We start from the raw sequence: 23,580 nt of genomic DNA, 5'->3' as shown, positions 1-23,580 counted from the left end.
GCGCCAACATATTACGCAGCGCTGTACAATAAATAGGGAATGCAAATGACAGACTAATACAGACAGTGATACAGGAGGAGAGGACCCTGCCCCGAAGAGCTTACAATCTAGTAGGAAATAGGGAATGCAAATGACAGACTAATACAGACAGTGATACAGGAGGAGAGGACCCTGCCCCGAAGAGCTTACAATCTAGTAGGTGAGGGAATTTCACACACAATAGGATGTGACTTACCAGAAACAATGAGAAATAAGCCCCTTTCAGATTTGTGGTCTAAAACTGCATTATTAGCTCTTTCTGTGGACATAGCAAACCTTTTGCCCAGGGGCAAAAAATTGGACTTCATTACAAGGTTAAAAACAGAATATCAATCACAACTGAATACAATGTACAAAATATGTAATAGCTTATTTCAATACTAAAAAAGGCACATCTGATAAAAAAAATGCCAAACAAAATTTAAAAATTATGAGAGGTGAGACCATGCAGCTGGAAAATTTCTTTTTTGGCCAGTTTGAAAAGCCATCAAAAATAATGAAGTGCCGACTTCCAAGAATCAATCTGTGACAACCCATTTTTTTTAATGTGGGGCTCTATAAATTGGGAGAAATTAGTATTCTCAGCTCTAGAGTTGTAAGACAGAGTGAAATTAACCCGGTGAGCTTTACAATGATTGAAACAGATCTGAAGACACTGAGGAGTCCTATGGTTTATATATTGGTAATAGGGTAGATTGGTCTTTCTAGAAAATGCCACCCATCTTCCAGTGTCAGATAAGTAGTTCTGTGGCTCTTATGTAATCATTTCTCTCTGCTGACAAGAATATGAGAAAGATTATTGTTAATTTTCTGGCAAAGTTTGCCATAAGCATTGTGAGAACTACTCTGCTTCAAGTCCTAGAGTATGAATCGACTTCCAGAAATAATGGCCCAGAGGTATCAGGATGGAGCAAAACAGGGGAAAATACAAAACATTCTGTTAAAGCACATACCTGCTTCATGGGTCAAACTTTGCAACTCTTTCCCTTCTTGGTTTGGTGATGGGACCTTCTACAATTGAATAATAGAAGAATAATGGTTATTCACTAGATGGAAATTTTTATAACTGAATTATACAAAACATGGAAGAGAGTACAGAGAGCAGGCATTTAACGACAGATTAATTTCTTGAAGAAAAAGATATTTCTAAAACTAATTTATTAACAATATTCATAATAGCAAAAAAGGAGAAAACTGTGTTCTAACAAGTCTGCTGAGCTAGTGCATAGTCAAAGCTGAGCATTCCTATATACTATAGCCTTTTACGTATTGGTTACAGACATAGAGTATCATTTCATATGCTGAATAAGTGTTGGTCTTTTTTACCCAACGTATTTCGCCCACTAGGGGCTTCTTTAGGGGATTTCAGAGTTCAGGGTATTTTGCCTGTACTAAATGACTTTTAATGGTCACGTTATAAAATGAGATTCAAAGAAAATTGACCGACTGGCTATATGTATGACAGTTTTTCTACCTAATAATGGCTTGATGTCACGGGGAAGATCCTATAGTGTTGGTCGATGGTATGTTTATTTTCCAATAGAGTACTGTTCCTGGAGGTGTTAATTAGGATATAGTGCCAACAACTGTCTTTGTTCTGATTCCTTCAATAAAGGTTAATATGGCTGGAAATTAGACGCTTAAAATATAGCTTAAAAGTTGTTTTGAAGTAGTTTAAAGCAGTGACATAAAGCTTCCCTATTGGTATCCTGTATAGTACTCTTGGTGAACAATTTATATTCAGCGTAGTAAAAAGGAGAAAATCGTCAGCGGTCAGTCAGGGGTAGGGTAATTGAGTAATCAATTGAGTAATCCCTAATAAACTGTTAAAACAATTTGCAAAGCCTAGGAATCTCAGAATGGATTTTAAGCTTTCAGCCCAGTTTAGGATTGCTGACACTTTATCAAAAACTGTAGACCTGCCACAACAGTTGGCCAGAGACTGCAAACTATTTGCAAGAGATGGTAAAAGACTGTGATCAAGGCATAAATGTATTCATTACATTAGGCTGCTAGTATCAGTAGACTGGTATTACTGCCCCTTTACAAATTAATGCAGATTGCAAAATCTTGATCTAAATGATGGAAGATGGCACACCACTTCTTCACAACTAAGCTTGGAGGATACTTTTCACTCATTGTTTACACCAACCACTCACACTTTGAAGTTTTCTACTGTAGGCACAAGAATTCATGGCCTTCTGAAGTTTAACACAAATTAAAAAAATTAGTTCCCTAATCATCTAAATTTCCACTTTTCCACAATATATAATCACACTCCTTTCAATTATAGTGACAAAATTACCAAAGGATTTAGAGTAGTGAATAAGGCCAAGGGCTCCCTCCCTCAGCACCCTCTGGTAGTATGTGAAACAGGTAGGCACCAGTAAAGTTGTGCCTCTCTATACTTGTCCACAAAACTAGTTTGAGATGCCTGTAAGGAAGTCAGGTGCACTGTATTTTTTGTTTTTTATAGGTTAGGTTAACATTTAGCAATATACTAATAGTTGTTGTGTGTGGTTGCTTAGCACTCCAACCTTTGCAGTGCTGGGTCCTAGGTTCAAATCTCAGCCAGGATACTATCTTATGGAGTGAGCAGATTCTCCCAATGTTTGTGTGGGTTTCCTCCGGGTACTCCAGTTTCCTCCCACATCCCAAAAACATGCAGTGAAGGTTAATTGGCTTCCCCCAAAATTGACCTTAGACTAAATTAATGACATATGACTGAGGTAGGGACATTAGATTGTGAGCCCCTTTGAGGGACAGCTAGTAACATGACTATGAACTTTGTACAGCACTGCATATTATGATGGTGCTATATATATACTGTAATATTAATTATTTCTAGGCAGTTTTCCTAATTTAAGCATATGTCTGCAAGACAAATAAGAAGAATCTTTCAACAACTGCATTATAATTTATTGCATTAGCATGCAGGGATTGTTTATAGCTATGAATAATTTATGGTAGTGGTTTACTAGTCAGGAAAGCCTATACAGAAGTTTGGTTGAATTTTATATATATAGGAACTGTCAATGATGCCTCATTACTACACTAAAAATGCCCATATACACCTAGTGCAGACCAGAAACTGGCAACACCCAATAGACAATAAGGATGATTTGTTCAGGGTGTTTAAGCTGTTCACTTAGGAATGGGAGATATAGCTATCCTTATTTTCTAGTTTACATTTGAACTTGAAGAATCTGAAAGTTTGAATACAAAACCTGGTTGCTGGAGTGCTGGAGGAGGAAATTGCTAGTAACAATGTATTACACACTTGGCAACACACTAATGGAAGACTACTAGCTGAACCAATAAAAAAAATCTCTGTAGAACAAGTCTCTACAGTCACTAGCTTAATGCTAAGACCATTTCTGGAAAACACCTTTGGACTTGATATTAGCTTTTCAAGAGCATTGTGTGTTAAAAGAGTGGAGCAGTCTTTGGATAACTTCCCATTCTGTTACATTCCAATCCATGCAATCACTCCATGTAATCCTGACCATGAGTCATTTGCTGTGGCCAGCCTCACAGCCAGAAATCTATATGTAATGCATATCACACATGTAGATATTCACAACGCCTGATAACCTGAATGTCTTGATATTACATTCTAGGTCACTACATTGGGCCTAATTTAATAAAGCTCTCAGAGACTGTTGAAGATAGACTATCACAGGAGAACGTGGGTGATCCAGCAAATTTAGAATGGATCTAATCCAGGATTGAACTAATAGCACATTTAAAAAAATAAATGAAAGGTTTGTTGTATCACCCAGGTTCTCCTATGATAGCATATGTTCTCCAATCTTTAAGAGCTTAAACAATAAGGCTCACTGTATCAGAGTATAGATGATGCTAAACATGACCCCCACTCCCTCCTTCTTGAAAGTGACTGCTGATGGGTAAGATTTATAATGTGAATACATTTAAGGATGAAGATTGTGTCTTTAAACTGTTGCTCGTTCTAAAGCCCAGTCTAATCCCCCAAAGCCCAATCCCCACCCACTGAAACTTGTTTTTCTCAGGGTCAGTAAACAATGATCTACCTCCGTTACCTTCTTCATGTGCTCACCTACATATGCACATAGTACCCAGCTGTTGGCACTTTTCTGGAGATCCCATGCCAGCAGCTTTATGAGGCCGTACAGCTACAGCTGGCATTGGACATCCACAAAGTATGGCAGTAGAACAACAGCACTTCCCTGTACTAATAGCTAGGGTTCTATTTAAAAAAAACAATATTAGACATTGCTTTGAGGGAATCTTCCCGGTCCATGTGTTTCAATGGCAGTAATTGATTCCCACCGGAGAATGTTAAAGGGAATGTCAGATTCACTGTTTTATGATTAGAGCCCTTAGAGTTTGTTGCTACCTGCTTTGACCCTATTGCTTAACAGACAGAGCGACATCAGACTGTTGCTGCCCCAAAACCCAAATAGGTCATCTTCCCATATATGAATGATACAAGTAGGCAGTCGAATTTATGTACACACCTTTATTTAAAATTCAGTTTTATACAACTGTTTACCAAAAAGGGACTGCTACAATGTGACATTGGGTATAGCATATTTTGGGTCAGCATGAATTTTGGTTTTCAAGTGAAGAAACTCTGCCATCACTGAGCACAGATCATGTTTCTGCAGATATGATCTTTTCCTGTTGGATTTAGTTTGTGCTCACATCAGGTAGGCGGTATGATAGACAGTGAGCAATCAGGTAAGGTGAAGCAACAGAGCCAGTATGGTGGACAATTGTTGTGCTATTCATTGAGGATTTTTCTGAATTATTCTTTAAGTTGTACATTCTTAATGTTTGTACTGTATTGCACACAGTGCACACACAATAAAAATATTTTTATTAACTAAAGTATATGAATAGCTGAAACATTTTACATAGTTCAGGATAATGTAAGAAAGGACCCTTGTTGATATATTTATTACAGTGCCCTGTTGGGGAGATTTCTCTGCACCCCCTTGTGTCACAGAGACACAACAGGAAGTGAGGTAAAATTCCTACAAACTCTCTTGGCAGTCTATTAATAAAGCAGCAAAACATTCCCTGGTGGAGAATTAATTATGGCCATTGAAGCACATGGACCTGGAAGATTCTCCACAAAGGAATGTTTCAGTGAATGTCCGATTTACTGTTTTCTTTCCCTTAGCTTGATGCAATCATAATCAGGTCAATGTCACCAGGACAAATAGAGGCAAATCTCCTCCATTGGGTACACAATTAGTAAATAAAACCTAATAAGGGTGCCTAGTTTATCAAAATATGGAATATATATAGATATAGTTATGGATGCTTCCCCTCCTCGTTCCTCTACACATTACCCCTTTTACACATCAGATCAATCATCACTTATTTATTACAATATCGGATATTATCATAGACATAGAAGGGAGTGTAAGTGTTGGTGTTGCTGTATACTGCACACACACAGCAGGAGGCCTGGCACAGCAGAAGCGCTGCACTTGTATCCTAGCAACCAGTACACCCTACAGGATTCACAGAGCAGACAGGAACTAATCACACGGGGCCTTACGTTCCTCCAATGAGACCGGCCCTTGCTCCTATGGTTGCTTGGTGTAAGTCACGTGATGCGATGAAGACACTTCAGCGATGTGGTTGCGATGGCTATACGCTCCGCCTTTTCCCTGTTACCGTGGAGCTGCGTCTAAATAGAGGGCTGAGAGCTGCCTGCGACATTGCAGTTTATGAAGGAATCGAAATACAGGGGAGTCTGAGGGCTGCCATTAGAAGCAGGCTGAGTACACCAGCAAAAGGCGCGCAGTACTGAGAGGCACAGGGTATGAGCGGTGTGAGGCCCGGGTGACAGATGACAGGAAGGTGGGGTGACTGTCACTCATATTGTACTTGCTATATATGAAGAAATAACGGTTCTGTACTCTTGTAGTATGTCTGTGTATGTGTGGGGGTACATATTATACTTATATCTGTGTATGTATATTATACACTTTGTATTGTTTCCATTCAGTCATACAGAAGCATGACCATAGCAACCAGCTGTGCAGGGTAAGCACTCATTAGGTGACAGCAAGTTGCTGAGGTACATGTAGTTTGGAATTATAGACAAAACTTTTTTTTCTTTTTATTGAAGGGTTAGAACCCCTGTGTATGTTTTATTTTGCTGCCTGTATAATAGAATATTGCCTAAGGCTGGAATAGGAACTTTGAAAGTGGGAGCAGTTGGAAGAGTTGCTCAGTGTTCTCCTCAGAGCCTTTTAGCTGGCCGCACCACCCGACACTTTTTAGCCAGGTGGTTACTGATGAGTTGGGTCACGATACAGGGGCCATAACCTGCCTACAAATAAAATTAGGGAATTGCCCCCATTGGGTCTGTTGATTTGTGGTCTATATTCAGGGTCTAGACCAGTTTTTGTCATTTTATTTTTGTACATGGAAGAACCCTTAAATTTCAGGTCTTCAAGGAACTCCTATTATAATGACTATACACACAGCTCATAGCACATTAGTGTAAGGGTTAGTAGGAAGAATTGCTCAGGGAACCCTGGTAGAAAACACTGCACTAGAAGCATGCTCTGTGTGTCCATGGTTCCTGGATCACTGCTTGGATGAATAGATATTATGGGTCACATGATGTGGATACAAAATCCTTTGTTTACCGCAGTGTATATTAATGTATATGTTTAATATTTTCAGAAATGAATAGGTCACGGTCATGAACAGCAGAAGTCCCTACTCTCAGTATGATGAAAATGATAGACAGACAAGAAAAATTCCATCATCTCCCCTGGAATCTACCAGCTCTAACATAGTATCCAAAAAGAAAAGCAACCAAAGTAGGATGAAGGGTGATCAGGACATGGCTAGGGAAGAATGGGAAGCTACAAGAAGCCCCCAGGATAGAAGTCTTGATACAGACAAGAATAGTGATTCATATTTTTCTGATGAATATGACAACACAACCTATGGCTCTGAAAGATCCCCAACACCCAGCTCTAAGTCCATATCTCCTCGTGCCAAAAAAGCAGGCTATAATGTAAGATCTGTAACTCCAGTACATACCCGAGGTAAGTGTATTAGTGTTTTTTAGAATATTGTGCATCCATTTTTCTATGACCTTTTGGTAAATAACTGTTCTTATATGTGAATTCTGGACATAACATTTTTTCTTTCTATAAAACTGTTGCTTGTTTCTTTAAATAAAGGTCCTGTAATGCAGCTCTTTCTCTAAACCTAGATAAATAAGGTAAATTTATTTTGTAACAACTAAAATTTGTTTGGGGCTTAATTATGTTTAATCTAATCAAAACATAGTCATTAAAATAAATGGACTAGCAACAGAGTCACTTTAAAGCAATTCAAGTTTCAGAAATATAAACATTAGGTGGTTCCTAAATGAGTTGAAGACTCATCTAAAAGGTTTTAAAGATAAAAAACTGGATATTGTGATTATATCTAGACAAAATTGCATGCCTTCCCCCCCCCCCGTAAAACTTTGTTTCCAGTTGACAGAAGGCAAAGTTTTTTTCATCAACTGTTGGAAGATTACTTGGATAATGTCTAGAGCACAGTACATGTCCCAATTACATAGTCTTTTTTTTTCACAGTAAATCAGGTGGTAAATTCAGTGATTTGAAATCCGATGAAATCGAATGGGGCCCAACTTTCTTTTGCCAGTTTCAAAGAGGGATCAGGCAAGGAAGAATGATAATTGGAGAAGGGACATCACCTGTCCTTTTCTGCATTAATGCCCTGCCTGATCTACAATTTTTAAAAGGGGAAGAACTTTAGTTCCACTTTATTAACACCTTCTCATTTTTGATTACAAGCTGACCAATGGATGAAATGTTAATATTATTTATCATACATATTGCATACATATACATTATTGTACATATTACAGTTTTTAATCAATGACTACTATGTTTGCTTTATAACAAACCCTTTCTAATGGATTGTATAGTTATTGTATTATCAGGAACTAGTCATGATGTTCCCCTTTAGTGACAGATGGTTTAAAAGCTAGGATGGGGTCAGTTGCATACTCCCAATACCACACTGGAACATACTGAAGCTTAACATACTTTTGGCATAAGCATCAGTAACACATTCGTTGTCCCAGTTTTTAAATTCCTACCGTACTGTATCTATGCAGGAGCAGCATTGCCTTCCTAGGATAGGAAGCATATAGTATACAGATAGTCACCAGCAACCTTCCCTTTCTACTAAAATATTGTAAGAGAATTGTTGATACATAATACAATGAAAATTTCAAGGTTTCAGAGGTTCCTTCTTTAAGGTAACATTGAAAGAGTACAGAATTACATAGGGATATATCTGTAGTCCACAGACTTGACCTGGGCAAGGCTGATCAGGGTTGGATTCCTGTGCAGTACAGTAAGTGAGGTACACGCTTGATTTCTGGCAGATTCATTAGGTTTTTTTCTGTACTTGCAGCCGTTTTTAAAGGGACAATATTTGGTAAAATATGCATATTATGGAGAGCTATGATATTTATGAATTTGTTTCCAGATTGTGTGGGTAAGAGTTATTGAGCAGCAGAATATGTGCTCTTTCTTTTATTACTCAGAAGTTCCAAATAAGGTCATTATTGGAGGCAGTTTTATATTTTGATTTCAAAATTGTACTTCAGGTATAAAGAAACTGAATTCCAAGTTTTCTTCAAGTAAACGTGGACCTAGATGGGGATTTCGCTCCCAAAGTTTAAACAAGGAGTCACCTCCCAAGGACATTGATATGGTTACTAAAAGAGTTCTCTCTGCTCGACTTTTGAAGATAAATGAACTAAGAAATGAGGTATCAGAACTTCAGATGAAACTGGAAGAATACCAAAAAGAAAATAAGACTCTAAAAAGGCTGCAATTCCGGCAAGAAAAAGCTTTGAACAAGTTTGAAGATACAGAAAATGAGATCTCGCAGCTTTTATCACGACATAATAATGAGGTTCGGATTTTGAGGGAGCGTCTTCGCAAATCCCAGGAAAGGGAGAGGAATTTAGAGAAGAAACTGAAAGAAATGGAAGAGGAGTTGTACAGGACGAATGTTACTTTAAAAAAGTTTAAGCAGCTTTCAGAAAATAGACATCTTGCAGAACGGGATGAGCTAACTAGAAAAGTCGAAATGATGGAAAGCAGACTGGATGAACGAGAAAGGCGAGTAAAGGTATTAAATCTTTTTGTCTGAATTTTTGGATTTATTATGTAACCATAGCCCTGTTTTATATTGAATTATACTTTACATTAGAAAATATATAAAATCTTTATTCAGCATGTTGACACAAAATTTATGGAGAATCTAAATATCATACGGCACACACAAGTACCGGGGCTGTAGAAGTTCATTTTTTTACTCTGAATTGCAAGTGTCGACATCTCGAGTTAAATTGCACCTGTGTGCTCCAGTGCTGTACTGAATCAGCATCAGGATTATATTACAAGCACCCACGATGGTCCATTGTGGGCAAGAGCTTTGAAATTCAGGTTCCTTTTACCATACTCACAGTATTTAATAATGTTCTACTTTATCTAAGGCCCTTTGTTTTTCACACTTTTACTTCCCAGTTGCCAACAAAATCAAACGTTTAGCCTCAAGGCCCCACCTGACCTGAAGGGTAGTCTACAATGTAATTTTCTGAATGTCTGTATTTCTGCATCCTAGATTACTCTTGAAATCATTTGAGTTAGGTACAGTAGCAAGCCGCAAGATATGCAGCTAAAGTCAGTGTTATGATACTGGCTTACTATAAAGTGCCTTCAGTCCTGGGAGATGGATCCTGCCGCACAAGAGCAGCCAGAAAAAACTGAAAGGCTGAAGGTGTAAGATATTAAGTATTTATCTGTGGCTGGTGAGGATTGGATAATTTTAATCAGGGGTGCCAGGTGGGCAGAATAAATGCCGCAAGTAAAGTCTGCTGTGCATAACTATTTAGAATCTGAGAACATTGCCTTTCAGCATGACAGCCACACAACTAACTAATGGGTCTTTCTTGAATATTTAATTGACAATTAGTAATTTGTCATCATGAACCCTGATTTTGATGCACATTTGCTATCTTCTAGGACCTTGAGAAGAATATTGAACTGACTCAAAACAGCTTCCAGAGGCAGTTGCTGTCTGAGAAAAAGAAAGTCCATGATGTACAAGAAGAAAACAAATTATTACAAGAAGAGCTTCAACGCTTGACACAAAAGTTAAAGGTGTTTAACTTTGTTTTGGTTTTCAGAGAGTTTTTCATCCTTCATTTGTGAGTCTCGGAACATAATCCAAAACAAGCTTTGATACTGCTTTTCTCTCATAATTTATTTAGATATATTTTTAACAATTTGGGGATTAACAGAGAAGTGTTTTTGGTTTGAGGGCATGTGAAATTAGAGTGGTACACATGTGGATACATTCAACTAACCATGTGACCTCACTGAAGGCAGTTGGAGTTTTTGTAAATAATCAGGAAACTGAAATCTTTAAACTGACATTATATCATATTTTTAGTAGGCTGGTAACACAAAATTCTACTTAAAGCACGTCTAAACCCCCCAAACAAAAAATGATTATATTGAAGTTTACTATTTCTTGTAGTTGTTTCATTCATTTTTATTTTAAACAAATATTATTTTAAAATATAGAAAATATCTGTTGATCCTGTCTGAAATTACATTTCTGTTACTAAAAAAAAGATAAAATATCCTTTATTGTGAAATACTAGTCCCATCATTCCACCTTGTAATAAAAAAGGCAGATTGATTGCAGCTTATGTGACATTCAAAGTGGGGATAAATCTTAAACCGAAAACTGAAGTAATCACCACAGTGTTCTCCCCAGCCCACTTTTCATTACCCAACCATCTGTTTTTGGGTGGCTATCAAAAATTTGAGTCACAATACAGAGGCTGCCACCCACCTAAAATTTCTTCCCCTTAAAAAATATCTGGGTTCAACACTGCACCACATTTATGGATTGGTAAATTGAAATATACTACATTGTTTTGCGGTGTTGATATTCTTTAGTGGTACATTCTGGGAAAAAAATACAATTTTACTTTGATACTTTTTTTGATATGAAGGCAGAACAGTGTACTTCATTTTTACACTGTCATTGTAGTGCTAAAGTCTACTCCAGTTTTTTTTTGTTTGACCTTGGAATCTTACTACTTGCAGTGCTTCTTGCACACAAAAAAACTGATTAAAAATGCACTACTGGGAAGTTTATGGCAGGTGGAAAGCAACTAGATTTTAACCTGGAAGCAAAGAGAGGTGAAGGTACACAACACATCGTGCCCCCTGTTTATTCCTTAGATAGCAGTTTGCTCTTTGAATGTAATGGATTACAGATTGTTCAGAGTATGGTAAATTGAGAAAATTTTCATTTACAGTTGTGTTATAGATATCAAGTAGCTCAATTCCTGTTTTTAATATTATATTTACAAATTAAAATACACTGAGCAAATTTTGGAATTCATAAACACTACTTTAGTTTAGATAGCCTAAGCTATGCTTGGTGATGTAGGGGAATTGGTTTGGGACTATAGCTACGTACACACGTCAGATTTTTATCGCCCGATAATCGGCATCGGCCAATTATCGGGCCAAAATCTTCCGTGTGTACAGTCGGTGTCGTCCATCGTCCGAACGACCGTCCTGCCGGATCCACGGACGATGGACGACAGCCGATCCTAATGAAAGTGAAGGGGAGAGCGCGCAGCAGGGTGCCACTCCGTCGCTCTCCCCTCTCCATAGAGCATGAACGATGCTGTATGTACAACACCGTTCATGCATCGTGCACTCCCTTGTCGTTGGAAAGGATCGTGAAAGATCCTTTCCAACGACAAAAATTGGCAGTGTGTACGCAGCTTAATATAACCAGCTAAATAAATAACAGTAGACTGAATTAAATATTCTGGACTGAAACACCTACGTCTGGTGAAAAGATTCACAGCCTGGTAAAGCAAGAACTGTTTGGCTGGAGATAAATTGAAAACCACTTTGTGGACACATTGAAACCTATAAATTACAGGAAAGAGTAGCTAGAGAGGAAATCAAACCTGGTTTAACAAGACAATTATTATCATGGTTAACCTATATTTATATAGCTCTGACAAATTTCACAGTGCTTTCCAAAGTCCATAGATATATTTTCTACTTTCCCTCTGAGGGGCTCACAATCTAATGTCCCCACCATAGTCATGTCATAAACACAGTCTAAGGCCAATTTTTGAGGGAGCCCATAAGCTAACTGCATGTATTTTGGGATGTGGCAGGAAACCCATTGCCCAGAGAAATTACATTCAAACATGCGGATAACATGCCTTTAGAGTATTGTACATGATCTACCTAAAAGCATTCCAACTATTAAGAAGATAGCAAAGATTTTGTTTACCACATTGCTTCTGCACTTGTGGTAAAAAGCAGCCCCCAGGCCAAAAATGCAAATTTATCTATGGAAATATTGTAAAACTTGCTTCTGGCAATCTCAATGCTTTTACAAAGTTTCATCATCACTAGTTGTGTTATATATTACTAGCCTCATATTTGAAGCTAACAGACTTATAGGTTCTAGATTAACAAATCTGCTCAAAACATGGTTCTGTTGCCACAGTTTATATAAAAATAATCCTCATGCTCATGTCAATTTGTTTTCTATTACAATATTTTTACTCAGGATAAAGAAAGGGAACTTGATGCTAAAAATATATATGCTTACCGTCTCACCAAGCCTTCACCAAAGAAAGATACAGAGATAACTCCTAGGAAGAAAGGTAAGCTTATTGATTTTCATGTATAAAGTTACAAAACACCTGTGATATTATCAATGCTTAGACTCATGTTTTTCCTCCAAAGATTGACTGGGTGACTGGGTGAATAGCCATAGGATAGGGTTTTTTTTTTAGTCATAAAGTGTTTTGCATTTTCCCTGATAGGGAGGGCCTTTCCTGTATGCAAAGTAACAAACATCCCAAATCTGGTACTTCTATCAAGTTGCATTCTTAGCCAAGTTTTCTGTGCTTACCTAGGCCCCACCAGGCTATGAAGACCGACAAATGAAACACACTGTCAATATAAACGTCTTTATTTAGGCCTGCTTCGTTGTAAAAGGTTCATTTTTAGGTACATACGTAGTCTAATAAAAACCACTATCGTTTTTTTTTCTGTGAATGTACGTAACCTGCTTTTACTCAAGTATAAAGCTGGGGCACAGGCTTTACTATTATTCAATAAAACTAAAATGAAAAAAATGCATCCATGTTGTGTTTTTAAACACAATTTATTTATTACATTTATTTAAAAGGGGAAAAAAACATGAGTTTTGTCTAGAGCTAAATGACAAAGAGGTGGGTGTAGAAATATACATTGTATACAGCATTGACGGGTGGGGGGAGCTGGACATTGTATACTATGTATATACAATATGGTTCCTGGGGTCTAAATGCTGCGTATATACAGCATTGTGACTGGGGACCATATACTGTATATATGTAGTGGCAAAAACATAAATATATCTCATGCTACACTTAGTAGTACTCCCTTGTAAGGTTGCTTTCCCTGATATAATCTGCAGATTGAATGTCACACCTTTTTATCTGGCTGTCTAGTGAGTTCCAGAACAGTGTTTACAGACACTGTTTAGAAGCCATTGCTGTGTTAAAGAGCAAGTATCAAATATAAATTTGACAGGCAGGGATTGAGATTCAAGGTGTATGTATGTGTGTGGTGGTGAGGAGGGTCAATAGCAGGGAAGAACAGGGTGCGATACATAACCCGGCAATTTTTTTTTTTTTTTTCCACTAGTTTACATCCAGTTTATAAAAAAAGTATTGCTAGTCTTTCTTTTTTTTTTCTCATTAAAATCTGAGACAGATTGTTTGTCAGACCTCTAATGTATAATAATCTGCCCAACACTTTTTTAAGCTGTTTCGTTTGTTACAGGGACAAACCTTTGCATTAGTGTGGGCGTCCAAACAACAGAATCTTTGTCTACCCCAGACTCAACTTTTCCAGAACCGCCACCTCCCATTTTTTTGGATGAAGCAATGGAAAACCAGCAAGAAGTTACAGAAATGGTAATCTTAATCTATTAAAATATTAGTAAAAATGGTTAAAGTAAACCTGTCATGAGAGAAGTACATAGAATGTGGTTGCTCACATTCTTCTACTTCAGTGACCCACAGTTAGTATGCAAAGAAAGCCTGAGAAAAGTCCCATAGCCCTATCTGCATATTTGTTCCAGGTCAGTGCCGCAATATGTGTGTAAGACAAGCAGCATGACAACCAGGCAACTAGTATTTTCAGCAGTCATCAATGGCCACATCAATTTGTCTCTCTTGCAGGTTTACTTTAAAGCTACTTAACAAAAATGTACTTAAGTAGATATAACATGGTTCTGTAAATGTTCTGTTGGTCGACCAGTTTTTAACAACATTTACGATGCATTAAACTGTATCACGGGTAAACTGGGTAGCATCTGCCATAGTGTCAAGTATGTTAAGCATTCTTAAACTTTTTGGCAGACTTTCCCATTGGTTTGCACTGTTTCAGCGTTGACAGCTCTCTGATACGCATTGAGACAGCTGCCATCTTTTTCCGGAATTGTGTCTTCTTCTCTGGCAATTGGCTGACCAATATTGATAAAACGTTAGCATGTGCACAAATAAACCCATTCTTGTCGAGAGAGGGATGCAAAGTATCCTTTCCAAAAGGCTTTACCTCCTGGCATTTTTTCCTTTAGTTAAACTTTACAGACATTTTGTTCTTTAGATTTTCAAGGAACAAGACAATCTTGCAAAGCAGATCAAAGAAGAAGCAGAGAAGCTGAAAAAAGAAAAAGAGCAAGCAGAACGAAAACGTGAACTTGAAGAAAAGCTCAACAGAGATAAAGAGCAAAAGATATTGGAGGACAAAGCAAGAAAACTACGTGAAGGTAGTGGAAAAAAAAACTTGAAAATGATGTTCAAGAAATTACTGCATCCTTTTGCCAAAGTGAAAGGACCATTATCTGTCACTAGTTAATTAATAAACCTTGTAGGAGGCACACAAACACAGATTTTACATTTTATATACTATATTAAAAACAACCACAGCTTGCAGCTTAGGTTTTTTGTTATCCAGACATTGCTATTATTCACCAGTCCACCCCAGTTCCTTTTTAGCTGTAGAGAAGGACAGCAATTTTTAGGAACTTGCTACAAGCTCGATTTAAACCTGGCATGTAGGTTCAGAATGTGATTCTTGATACAGAAAGAGAAGTGAAGTTAAACAACTGAAGCTCCAGTAAATTCAATCAAAGTGAAAATGAGAGCTGTTGTGTGAAAGCCCGCTAGAGTTGAATACAGAAAATGTAAATTGTTCGAACTTTCTGACTTAGGCAAAGTTTCAGTGTTGGCTGATACCATAGCTTTCTCATTATAATAAATTGCAATTCCAGGCAAAAGTTTTACTAAAGTAAATTTTCATGAGAAAAAATAAAATAATGTTTAATATGCTTTGAAAATGTGTTAGTAGTAGTGCTGGTAGTTCAGAAAAGTCCCAACACCTATCTGCATACTTGTTCTAGGTCTGGAATCAAGGTTTTAAAGCAGGAAGGTCACCATGATAGCCAGGTAGCTAGTATCTTCAAAAGGAAAGGTCAGCAGTGACAGCCTTCAGCTTTCTGCTATGACAAGTCATGTCATGCTATTTCAGCTGGTGAGAAGTGTTGATATAAAATCGGTGGTAATATAGAGCCCTAGCAGAAGAATGTTTTTTTTTTTTTGGCCATTAGAGAACAGCAGAATATTAGCTGGGAAGATGCAGTTCTCTCACACACAAGTGTAGTAAAACAGTTTTGATGTTTATATACTGTAAAGTCTAGGGATTTACTCAGACTGCAGCGAACACGCTTTCCACCAAAAGGGTGTAACAGACACAAGTCTTTATTGGGATAACTAAAAAAACAGTTTCTTTTCAGCAACTCGGGGTTTAAACAAAACAGAAAATGTCTTACTTCAGCCTAGTGGTGTAATTGTCCATAGTCCATCAGAACGTCCCCACGATAAGGATGAATCCAATACAAGTCTCTCATGACTGGGGTTTCCATAGTCCATAAATCAACAGCTTCCCATGTAACGGCAACACCACTTCTTAGCTTGATTTCGCTCACAAGCTTGTTAACAGGCTACTTCCTGCAATTCTACATCCTCTCCCTTTTGCCCACCTCACCCCCTAGGGGATTTGCCTAATTGAAAAATAATCCCGGACTCCTTTCCCAACAGACCAATTTAAAAGGGACCAGCGTCCACCATATATAGGGGAAATGTACCTTGCATCCAGGATCTAACCCTGCGATCCTGTACATACCCAACCCCCCGCCTCAACCCCGAGGAGGTGGAGGCACTTTGAACACCGAAGCAATGTATTCTTGAAAGGGCATCAGCGTTCTGGTTTGCCTTTCCAGATCAGTGTTCCACCGTAAACTTAAACTCCTGTAGAGAGAAAAACCACCTTGTTACCCGTGCATTGGCTATCTTATTTCTCCTCATACAAAGTAGAGGAGCGTAGTCGGAAATCAGTCTGAATTTTCTCTGACAGGTAATAGCGGAGAGAGTCTAGTCTAGAAAAACTAAGGGATGATCCTCTCTATCAATAACCTGGGACAGAACTGCCCCCAATCCTACGTCTGAAGCATCAGTTTGAATCACAAATTCTAGTGAAAAATTAGGCGACACCAAAACGGGCCGTCGGCACAGTGCCATTTTTATATCCAGGAACACTTTTTCTGCATCCTCATTCCATTTAATCTTTACTGACTTGCAGCCTTTGGTCGGATCACATGGGGGAGCTGCTATGATTGAAAAATTGGGAACAAATTGTGGTAGTAGCCAACGATCCCTAAAAAAAAAATTTTTATATCAGTTCTGAAATGCTTCCACCTTGTTCACCTGAGGTCTCACCAGTCCCCATACCCACAATGTATTCTAGGTACTTTGCCTCCTCAAACCCAACTGCACATTTTTCGGGGTGCACCATGAACCCTCCCTTTTCCAGATTATACAGTACCGCCTCAATTGACCAATGCATATGCATGATGGGGGCATAACAGCTGTTTTCTCCAGGGCCTCATTGGTCAAGGGTATTTGCCAATACCCCTTGGTTAAATCCAGCGTAGTGATAAAGTGCACAGGGCCTAATCTCTCTATTAACTCATCCACTCAGGGCATGGGATACCCATCAAACCTCGATATTTCATTTAACTTCTGGAAGTCATTGCAAAATCGCAGGGTCCCGTTGGGCTTCGGTACCAGCACGATGAGCCTGGACCACTCCAAGTTCTAACATCCTTGTTATTTATTTGTTTTAGAAAGACCTTATTAGGTATTTTTTTCTGTCACAATAATATTTTCTATCAGATGGGTGAGCCCAGGTAAGCCCAACAACTTTGTTTTATTCCTCTGGAGGAACTCTTTCACCTGCTGACTTTCAGACTTAGAAAGGGTAAGGGCTGTTTTAACACTGTCAACCCCAACTTGGGGCACAACCCTGGCATTGGCCATGGCGGGAACTGTCTCTCTCTCCAGGGTTTCAACAGGTTAATGTGATACAGCTGATAAGGTTTCCATTTTCCCAGTTTGTGTATCTTATAGTTTACTTTGCTTACTTTTTCCACTACCTGAAAAGGCCCCTGCCACCTGGCCAGGAATTTACTTTCCACAGTGGGTATCAACACAGCTACCCAGTCCCTGGAATTGTCTTAGTCTGGCCCCTCTATTGTACATTCGGCTTTGGGTCTCTTGGGCACTCTGGGGATGTTCCTTGACCAAGAGCATGACCATGGCAATCCGTTCCTGTAACTGGGAAACAATCTGGCCAGGCTCGAGGTCAGTATTAACCCCCAACTTTTCTTTTAGGGAAATTTCTCCATCAACATTTCCCCCGTTTCCCACCTGGTAGGGCTGTACTGGAATCTTTCCCTGCCCAGTGATAGGGAGAGCATCCTCTACCCACTTATTATGCATTTTTTCTGTCCCCTCACTCACAAGTTCCAAAACAAAGGAAAGTCTCGCGCTAATATCACCTCACATATTGGGTTTCTCACTCCTCCGGTGTATCGCTCCACATATTCCACGAGCTGGTCTGCTGTTTTAGAGTCCCCATGACTCGCCCACCTCTGCAACTCCTCGGGCAGAGACCGCAGAAACAGGTTGACCACAAAGCGTTCCACTATTTTGGGGACCCGTCAGTGTCTCAGACTGCAGCCACTTGGTAACAAACTGTATGAGATCATGCATCTGGGACCGAGGGGGTAGATTGATGCAGTATCTACTTAAACACCCGCTGTGCCCTGACTGTGGTAGTAACTCCCAGACAGGCAAGGATCTCTTTGAGCCAGTCATAATTTTAGGAGTCTCTCGGGGTAAGGTCATAATAGGCTTTCTGTGGTTCTCCAGCCAGGAAAGAGGCGATGAGGCCAGCCCATTTATCTCAGAGCCACCCTTCCCTTGCAGCAGTCCACTCAAACTTTAATAGAAAGGTTTCAACATCATCTGTGAATGTCAACTTTTAGAGAAAATGGCTGGCTCCCCTCATGGCCTGGTTGTTAAGGCAACCCTCATGGTTTTTTGTCCCTCTGTTAGCCGCTGCACAGTCTCAGCCAACATCCTTGATTTTGCCTCTGGAGTCCCGTAAGTCCGCAGCTTAGGCTGCCGTTGCTTCCCTAAGCACTACCATCTGAGCCTCTGTGGCTTCCTGCTGGCTGGCCATGCTCCTCTGTAGCTGCACAGTGGTTAGTGCCTGTTGTCGCCGCAGCTCCTCCATAGCAAAAATTTTGGGAGCCTAGCCCTTTAAATGTCACTTTTCATTTTTAAACAAAAACTTTTTCTGCAGTGCTGCTGCCCGCTTCCTAGCACCAGTTGTAAAACCTGGGGATTAGCTCAGACCGAAGCCAGCGCGCTTTCCACCAAAAGGGTGTAACAAACACAAGTCTTTATTTGGATAACTAAAAAAACAGCTTCTTTTCAGCAACTCAGGGGTCATAAACAAAACAGAAAATGGCTTACTTCAGCCTAGTAGTGTAATTGTCCATAGTCCATCAGAACATCCTCACGATAAGGATGAGTCCAATACAAGTCTCTTGTGAGGGTCCAATCCCCAGCCTGGGGTTTCCAAAGTCCATATATCAACTAAATCATGTCAGCATCAACAGCTTCCCATGTAACAGCAACACCGCTTCTTAGCTTAATTTCCCCCACAAGCTTGTTCCTGCAATTCTACTTCCTCTCCATCTTGCACACCTGAGCCCCTATGGAATTCCCACCTTCCTGCTGGGCAGGTGTAACTCTTGGTGTGTATTCAGATAGACTAAAGAAGCCCACCTAATCCTTCCCCTTCAGTCTGGAGTCCAGGTCCAGTGACAACTAGTGTAATACAGCAACATAGTTGCCTAATGGAAAAATAATCCAGGACTCCTTTCCCAACACACCAGTTTAGAGGGACCAGCCTCCATATATAGGGGAAATGTACCTTCCAACCCTGTGATCCTATACAATACATTTTCTGTAGGTAAATATGGTTTGTAAAAGTCTTCTAGCTGAATGCTGATTTTTAATTGTTTTGATTGTTTGTCTTAATCCAAGTTCAGTTCAGAATGTGTGCTACCTTTTACAATGTTTGCAGAATGGGAAAAAGAAGAGTCAGAAAGAAAAAGGAAAGAAGACCAAGAAAAACATTTTCACCAAGAAACCGTAAACAAGACTGAAGAAGACAGACGCAGAAAAGAACTTTTGCTTGCAAAAATGTTTGAAATTGACAGAGAAAACCAGGACCCATTTTACACTGATTCCTCTAAACATTTTTCCACAATATCTGTTGGAGATACAGCAGTTAAAAGTGACATGACTGAAACAAAACAAAAAACATACAAGTTCACAGAGCCAACTGAAAAATTGTTCAATGGACTTCCAGTTCATGGAGGGAGAGAGAGAGATGTCCCAAGTCATGAAATCCCAAATGACAACACTGGGGATATTACATTTGGGAGCTATACCCCATCTTTTGTGAAAGGAAGATCACCTAGTAACAGCCAAAAGAAAAATGTTTCTGCAGAGCCCATAATAAGCACCACCAAGCTTGAAATTAAAAAAGAAAAGAAATCAAATTTAATGGAACAGCTGTTTGGCGGGAGCTCCACTACTGCGCTGCCTTCAGTTTCAAAAGGCAATGATCAAACTGTTTTTTCTTCTAGCAGTAGTAGAGTCACTGACATTGATGCTAGCAAGACTCTGCCTTGGGAACAAAACAAACAAGGAAAAGGCAACCTACACTTCACCAGTGATGGGAAAACCATGGGCTCAAGTAGACACCGCACACAGCACCCTCCTGGCAGGCCAATAGTAAAGGCTATTGATTCCTTCGAGGATGAAATTGAAGAAGTAGCATTATAGAAATGGATGTGAATGTGCCTGATCACAAACTGTTGAACAATTCCATGTCAGGGCATTATATAATGTAATAACAGCCATTTTTTGTTAATGTCATTTAATAAATTATTGCACATATCTATATGGATTTCTTTAAAAACTAGTTAATTAATTTACCTCACTTGTGACCATTGTGGTTGTACATGCAGAAAATGTTTTGTTGTACAAATTAATTTTTTCAATTAATCCATTATGTGAAAAAAATCTTTTTTATATTTAAAATAAGCATTATTTCTCATGAAAGGAGCCTAGTCTAAATGAAAACTTCAATAATGAATGAAAAGAAAAACTTCCAATGACAGAGTTGTTTGGATTCTCTTAACTTTTAATCTGTTATTAATTCTATTATCACTACTGAGGCTGAGCTGCTAATAGGCTCATGAACCAGGGAGATAGAATAATTTTTCTTTGATTGTCCTGCTTTAAGGTACTTTAAGGACACAGGGAGTAGCATGTTTCGGGATATTTCATGTTTGTTAGATACATTCCAATATTACAGTATTGATATCTAGAGGCCCAGGCAAAAGTTTGCAGCTTCAGCATCAGTAGCTGTAAATTACATTAGGTTACATACCTGAAATATATTTTTAAAAACATAAAACATTTTATTTAATATACTGTTTCAGTAGAAACCCTTCTCTGTTTGTTTTTGTATAGACTAACACATAAAAATGTTTTGTAATCTATTTTTTAATGTATTATTTAATAAATACAGTAATCTCATAATTACAGCATTAAACTTGTGGCACTTCAACCTTAAGGGGGTAATATTTTATTTATTAATAAAATATTTATTTTGCAATGAAGACTTGAGACTGCATGTGATCACTAGCCATAGTCATAAGAGGATCCTGAGCAATTTCAAACTGTTATATGCAGTTGATCTTGGGACCACACCCCCAAAATGTAGGTAAATGGATCCTAATCTTTTCATGTTTATGAAAGTATTTTGAGCATAGTACTGTATTAAGCAACACTAACATACAGATCATGGGCATTATTGCACAATTGTGATTTTGGTATTGTTATGATGTAATGTGAAATAGGAGGTTTTAATTTGTAGTCTACATTGGTTTTTAAGGAAGTTGCTGATACTTAGAAATGTGTGGAGAAGGATATTTTACACATAGAAAAGCAGAAAGGCTAACACATGATACCAAAGATATACAGTGAAAACCAGGAATCTATTTATTCACACAATTGCAATTAAGCCGAAACAGCCATCTAACCATGTATTAAATAAACTACCCACTCAGTAAAAGATTACCAAAGTGAAGTCAGCCCTTTGGTATTCTAAAAGTTGATGTATGATTTAGTCAATAGTGATTGTTTTATAAAGTCCTTGTCAGAGTACAGATCATGTCTAATTGCTGTTGTCAACAGTTCAATAGCTAAAGTAAATGGCAGTGGTGAAAGAGGGCATCCCTGCCTAGTACTCCACCGAATCTGAATTAATGGTGAATAGTGTCCCTTAATAGCTATGTGTGCTAAAGGAGTTGAATACAGAGAAGATATCCTAAGAAATGCAGGGCCAAAGCTTTTTTATTCCAAGTATTCCTAAAACAGGCTGTCATATGCTTTATGTGAAAATAGTGATAGGAGCATAGCTTCCCTATCTTGGCTCCCATCCCTGTTCCCCTTAATACCATAGCTGAGATCTGTTGTTTTCCTTGTCTGATCTGGAGCCTGATGATGAGGTAAAAAGCCAACTTGCTTGGGGTGTATATATTGATCAAAGAAGGAGCCCAATCTTTCAGATAGAATTTTTGTCGTTATCTTTAAATCGCATTTGCTTAAGGAGATAGGTCTATAATTAGATACCTGAGGGTGATCTTTACCTGGCTTGGGAATAGCACTATAAGTTGCTTTGTGACCTTTTCTCAGATAAATAAAATAATACGCCAAATGGGGGGGGGGGGCCAAAAGATCTCCAGAAACTTTATAATAAACATTGGATAACCCATCTGGACCCAGGGCACGGTTTGATTTTAAGCCTTTTATCGCTCTCAAAATCTCGTCTGTAGTAAATTCTTTATCCAGAAGTTTTGCATGAGCCCTACTCAGATTGGGAAGGGGGACATTGGAAAAGAAAGACTCCAACCTGGCTCCTGATATTAACAGCTTGGCCACGTAAAGCTTTTAGTAAAAGGCATGAAGGGTCTCCAGACCCAGAACAGGGTTCTGGGAGTCTACCATCTTTCAGTTTTATTTTGGGAAGAACATAGGTGTGGTTTTTGGGATTAAGATTGTGAGCCAGGAGTGAAGCCTGGCTTATCTTCCCAGGTTAAAAATTTATGCCTGGACCATCTGAGTAATTTTTCCACCTTTAAAAGTCAAGTTAAATTCAGTACAGAGTGCTTCTATTTTTGGTCTCTGGTTAGTTGTTGTTTCTGTTGCTTTTGCAATGTTACTAAATCTTGTTTTTGTTCTACAATTCATAATGATTGTTTTTTTTTATTTTAGTGGTGAGAGAAATAAATTGACCTCTAATATGCGCTTTATGGGCTTCCCAATTACTGTTGGGGGAGGTATCTTTCGGATCATTAAACTGGAAAAATTCAGTTATTTAATTTCTAATAGAAGTGCAATGTAAATCGTCACTTAAAAGGGACTCATTGAGTCGCCAAGTTGGACGCGAGTTTCTTTTTCTGAGGCCTGTTAAAAGGGAATACAACGTGGTCATGATCCAACCAGAGCTAGTATTTTCGCTTTAGCCAAATAGGGAATACAGGAGGATTGAATAAATGCATAATCTGGTCTGGAGTATTACCTGTGAGCTGAGGTATAAAACCTATAGTCCCTGAGCGAGGGATTGTGTTCCTCCAGACATTTATTAAGTCACATTGCTGCAAGAGAGAGGCAAATCTCAAACTTTGTTTTGCCTGTAAGTTGGCACTGTTGTCTTATCCAAAATCTGAGGTTGGCGTCTCCTATCATTACTAGAGAACCGTCTGTCCAGGGTGATAGTTTGTCAAGCATATCTTCAAAGAATACATTTTGACCTGTAGTAAGGGTGTAGTAAACCAGGATGGAAACCAAAGCCTCAGCAATTGTCCCAGTCACCAGTAAATATCTGCCATTTCAGT

General features: G+C 38.7%; 1 protein-coding gene across 2 annotated transcripts; it reads left to right on the top strand.

Moving 5' to 3' along the window:
* Nucleotides 1–5,645: 5,645 nt before the first annotated feature.
* On the top strand, nucleotides 5,646–21,254 carry LCA5 (lebercilin LCA5). Of its 2 annotated transcripts, none has more exons than XM_072408558.1 (8): nucleotides 5,646–5,855; nucleotides 6,730–7,100; nucleotides 8,687–9,216; nucleotides 10,113–10,250; nucleotides 12,709–12,805; nucleotides 13,974–14,107; nucleotides 14,802–14,964; nucleotides 19,692–21,254. In XM_072408558.1, exons 2-8 carry the CDS (start codon nucleotides 6,749–6,751, stop codon nucleotides 20,456–20,458), a joined length of 2,181 nt encoding a protein of 726 aa, XP_072264659.1. In that variant the 5' UTR covers nucleotides 5,646–5,855; nucleotides 6,730–6,748; the 3' UTR covers nucleotides 20,459–21,254. The 2 variants fall into 2 exon arrangements, with proteins under 2 accessions (XP_072264659.1, XP_072264658.1); XM_072408557.1 differs by having other exon boundaries at nucleotides 5,646–5,895.
* Nucleotides 21,255–23,580: the final 2,326 nt, after the last annotated feature.

The sequence above is a fragment of the Pyxicephalus adspersus genome, chromosome 4, assembly GCF_032062135.1.
Source record: "Pyxicephalus adspersus chromosome 4, UCB_Pads_2.0, whole genome shotgun sequence".
Taxonomy (NCBI): Eukaryota; Metazoa; Chordata; class Amphibia; order Anura; family Pyxicephalidae; genus Pyxicephalus; species Pyxicephalus adspersus.
Note: the sequence above shows the minus strand (reverse complement) of the source record. Positions and strands in the feature narration are given on the sequence as shown.

Bases quoted from the DNA above. Each gene is read 5' to 3' on its own strand.
- LCA5 (XM_072408558.1), top strand. From the start codon at position 6,749: ATGAACAGCAGAAGTCCCTACTCTCAGTATGATGAAAATGATAGACAG. The intron at 7,101-8,686 runs GTAAGTGTATTA...ATTGTACTTCAG, and splicing joins AACTCCAGTACATACCCGAG to GTATAAAGAAACTGAATTCC. The intron at 14,965-19,691 runs GTAGTGGAAAAA...CAATGTTTGCAG, and splicing joins AGCAAGAAAACTACGTGAAG to AATGGGAAAAAGAAGAGTCA.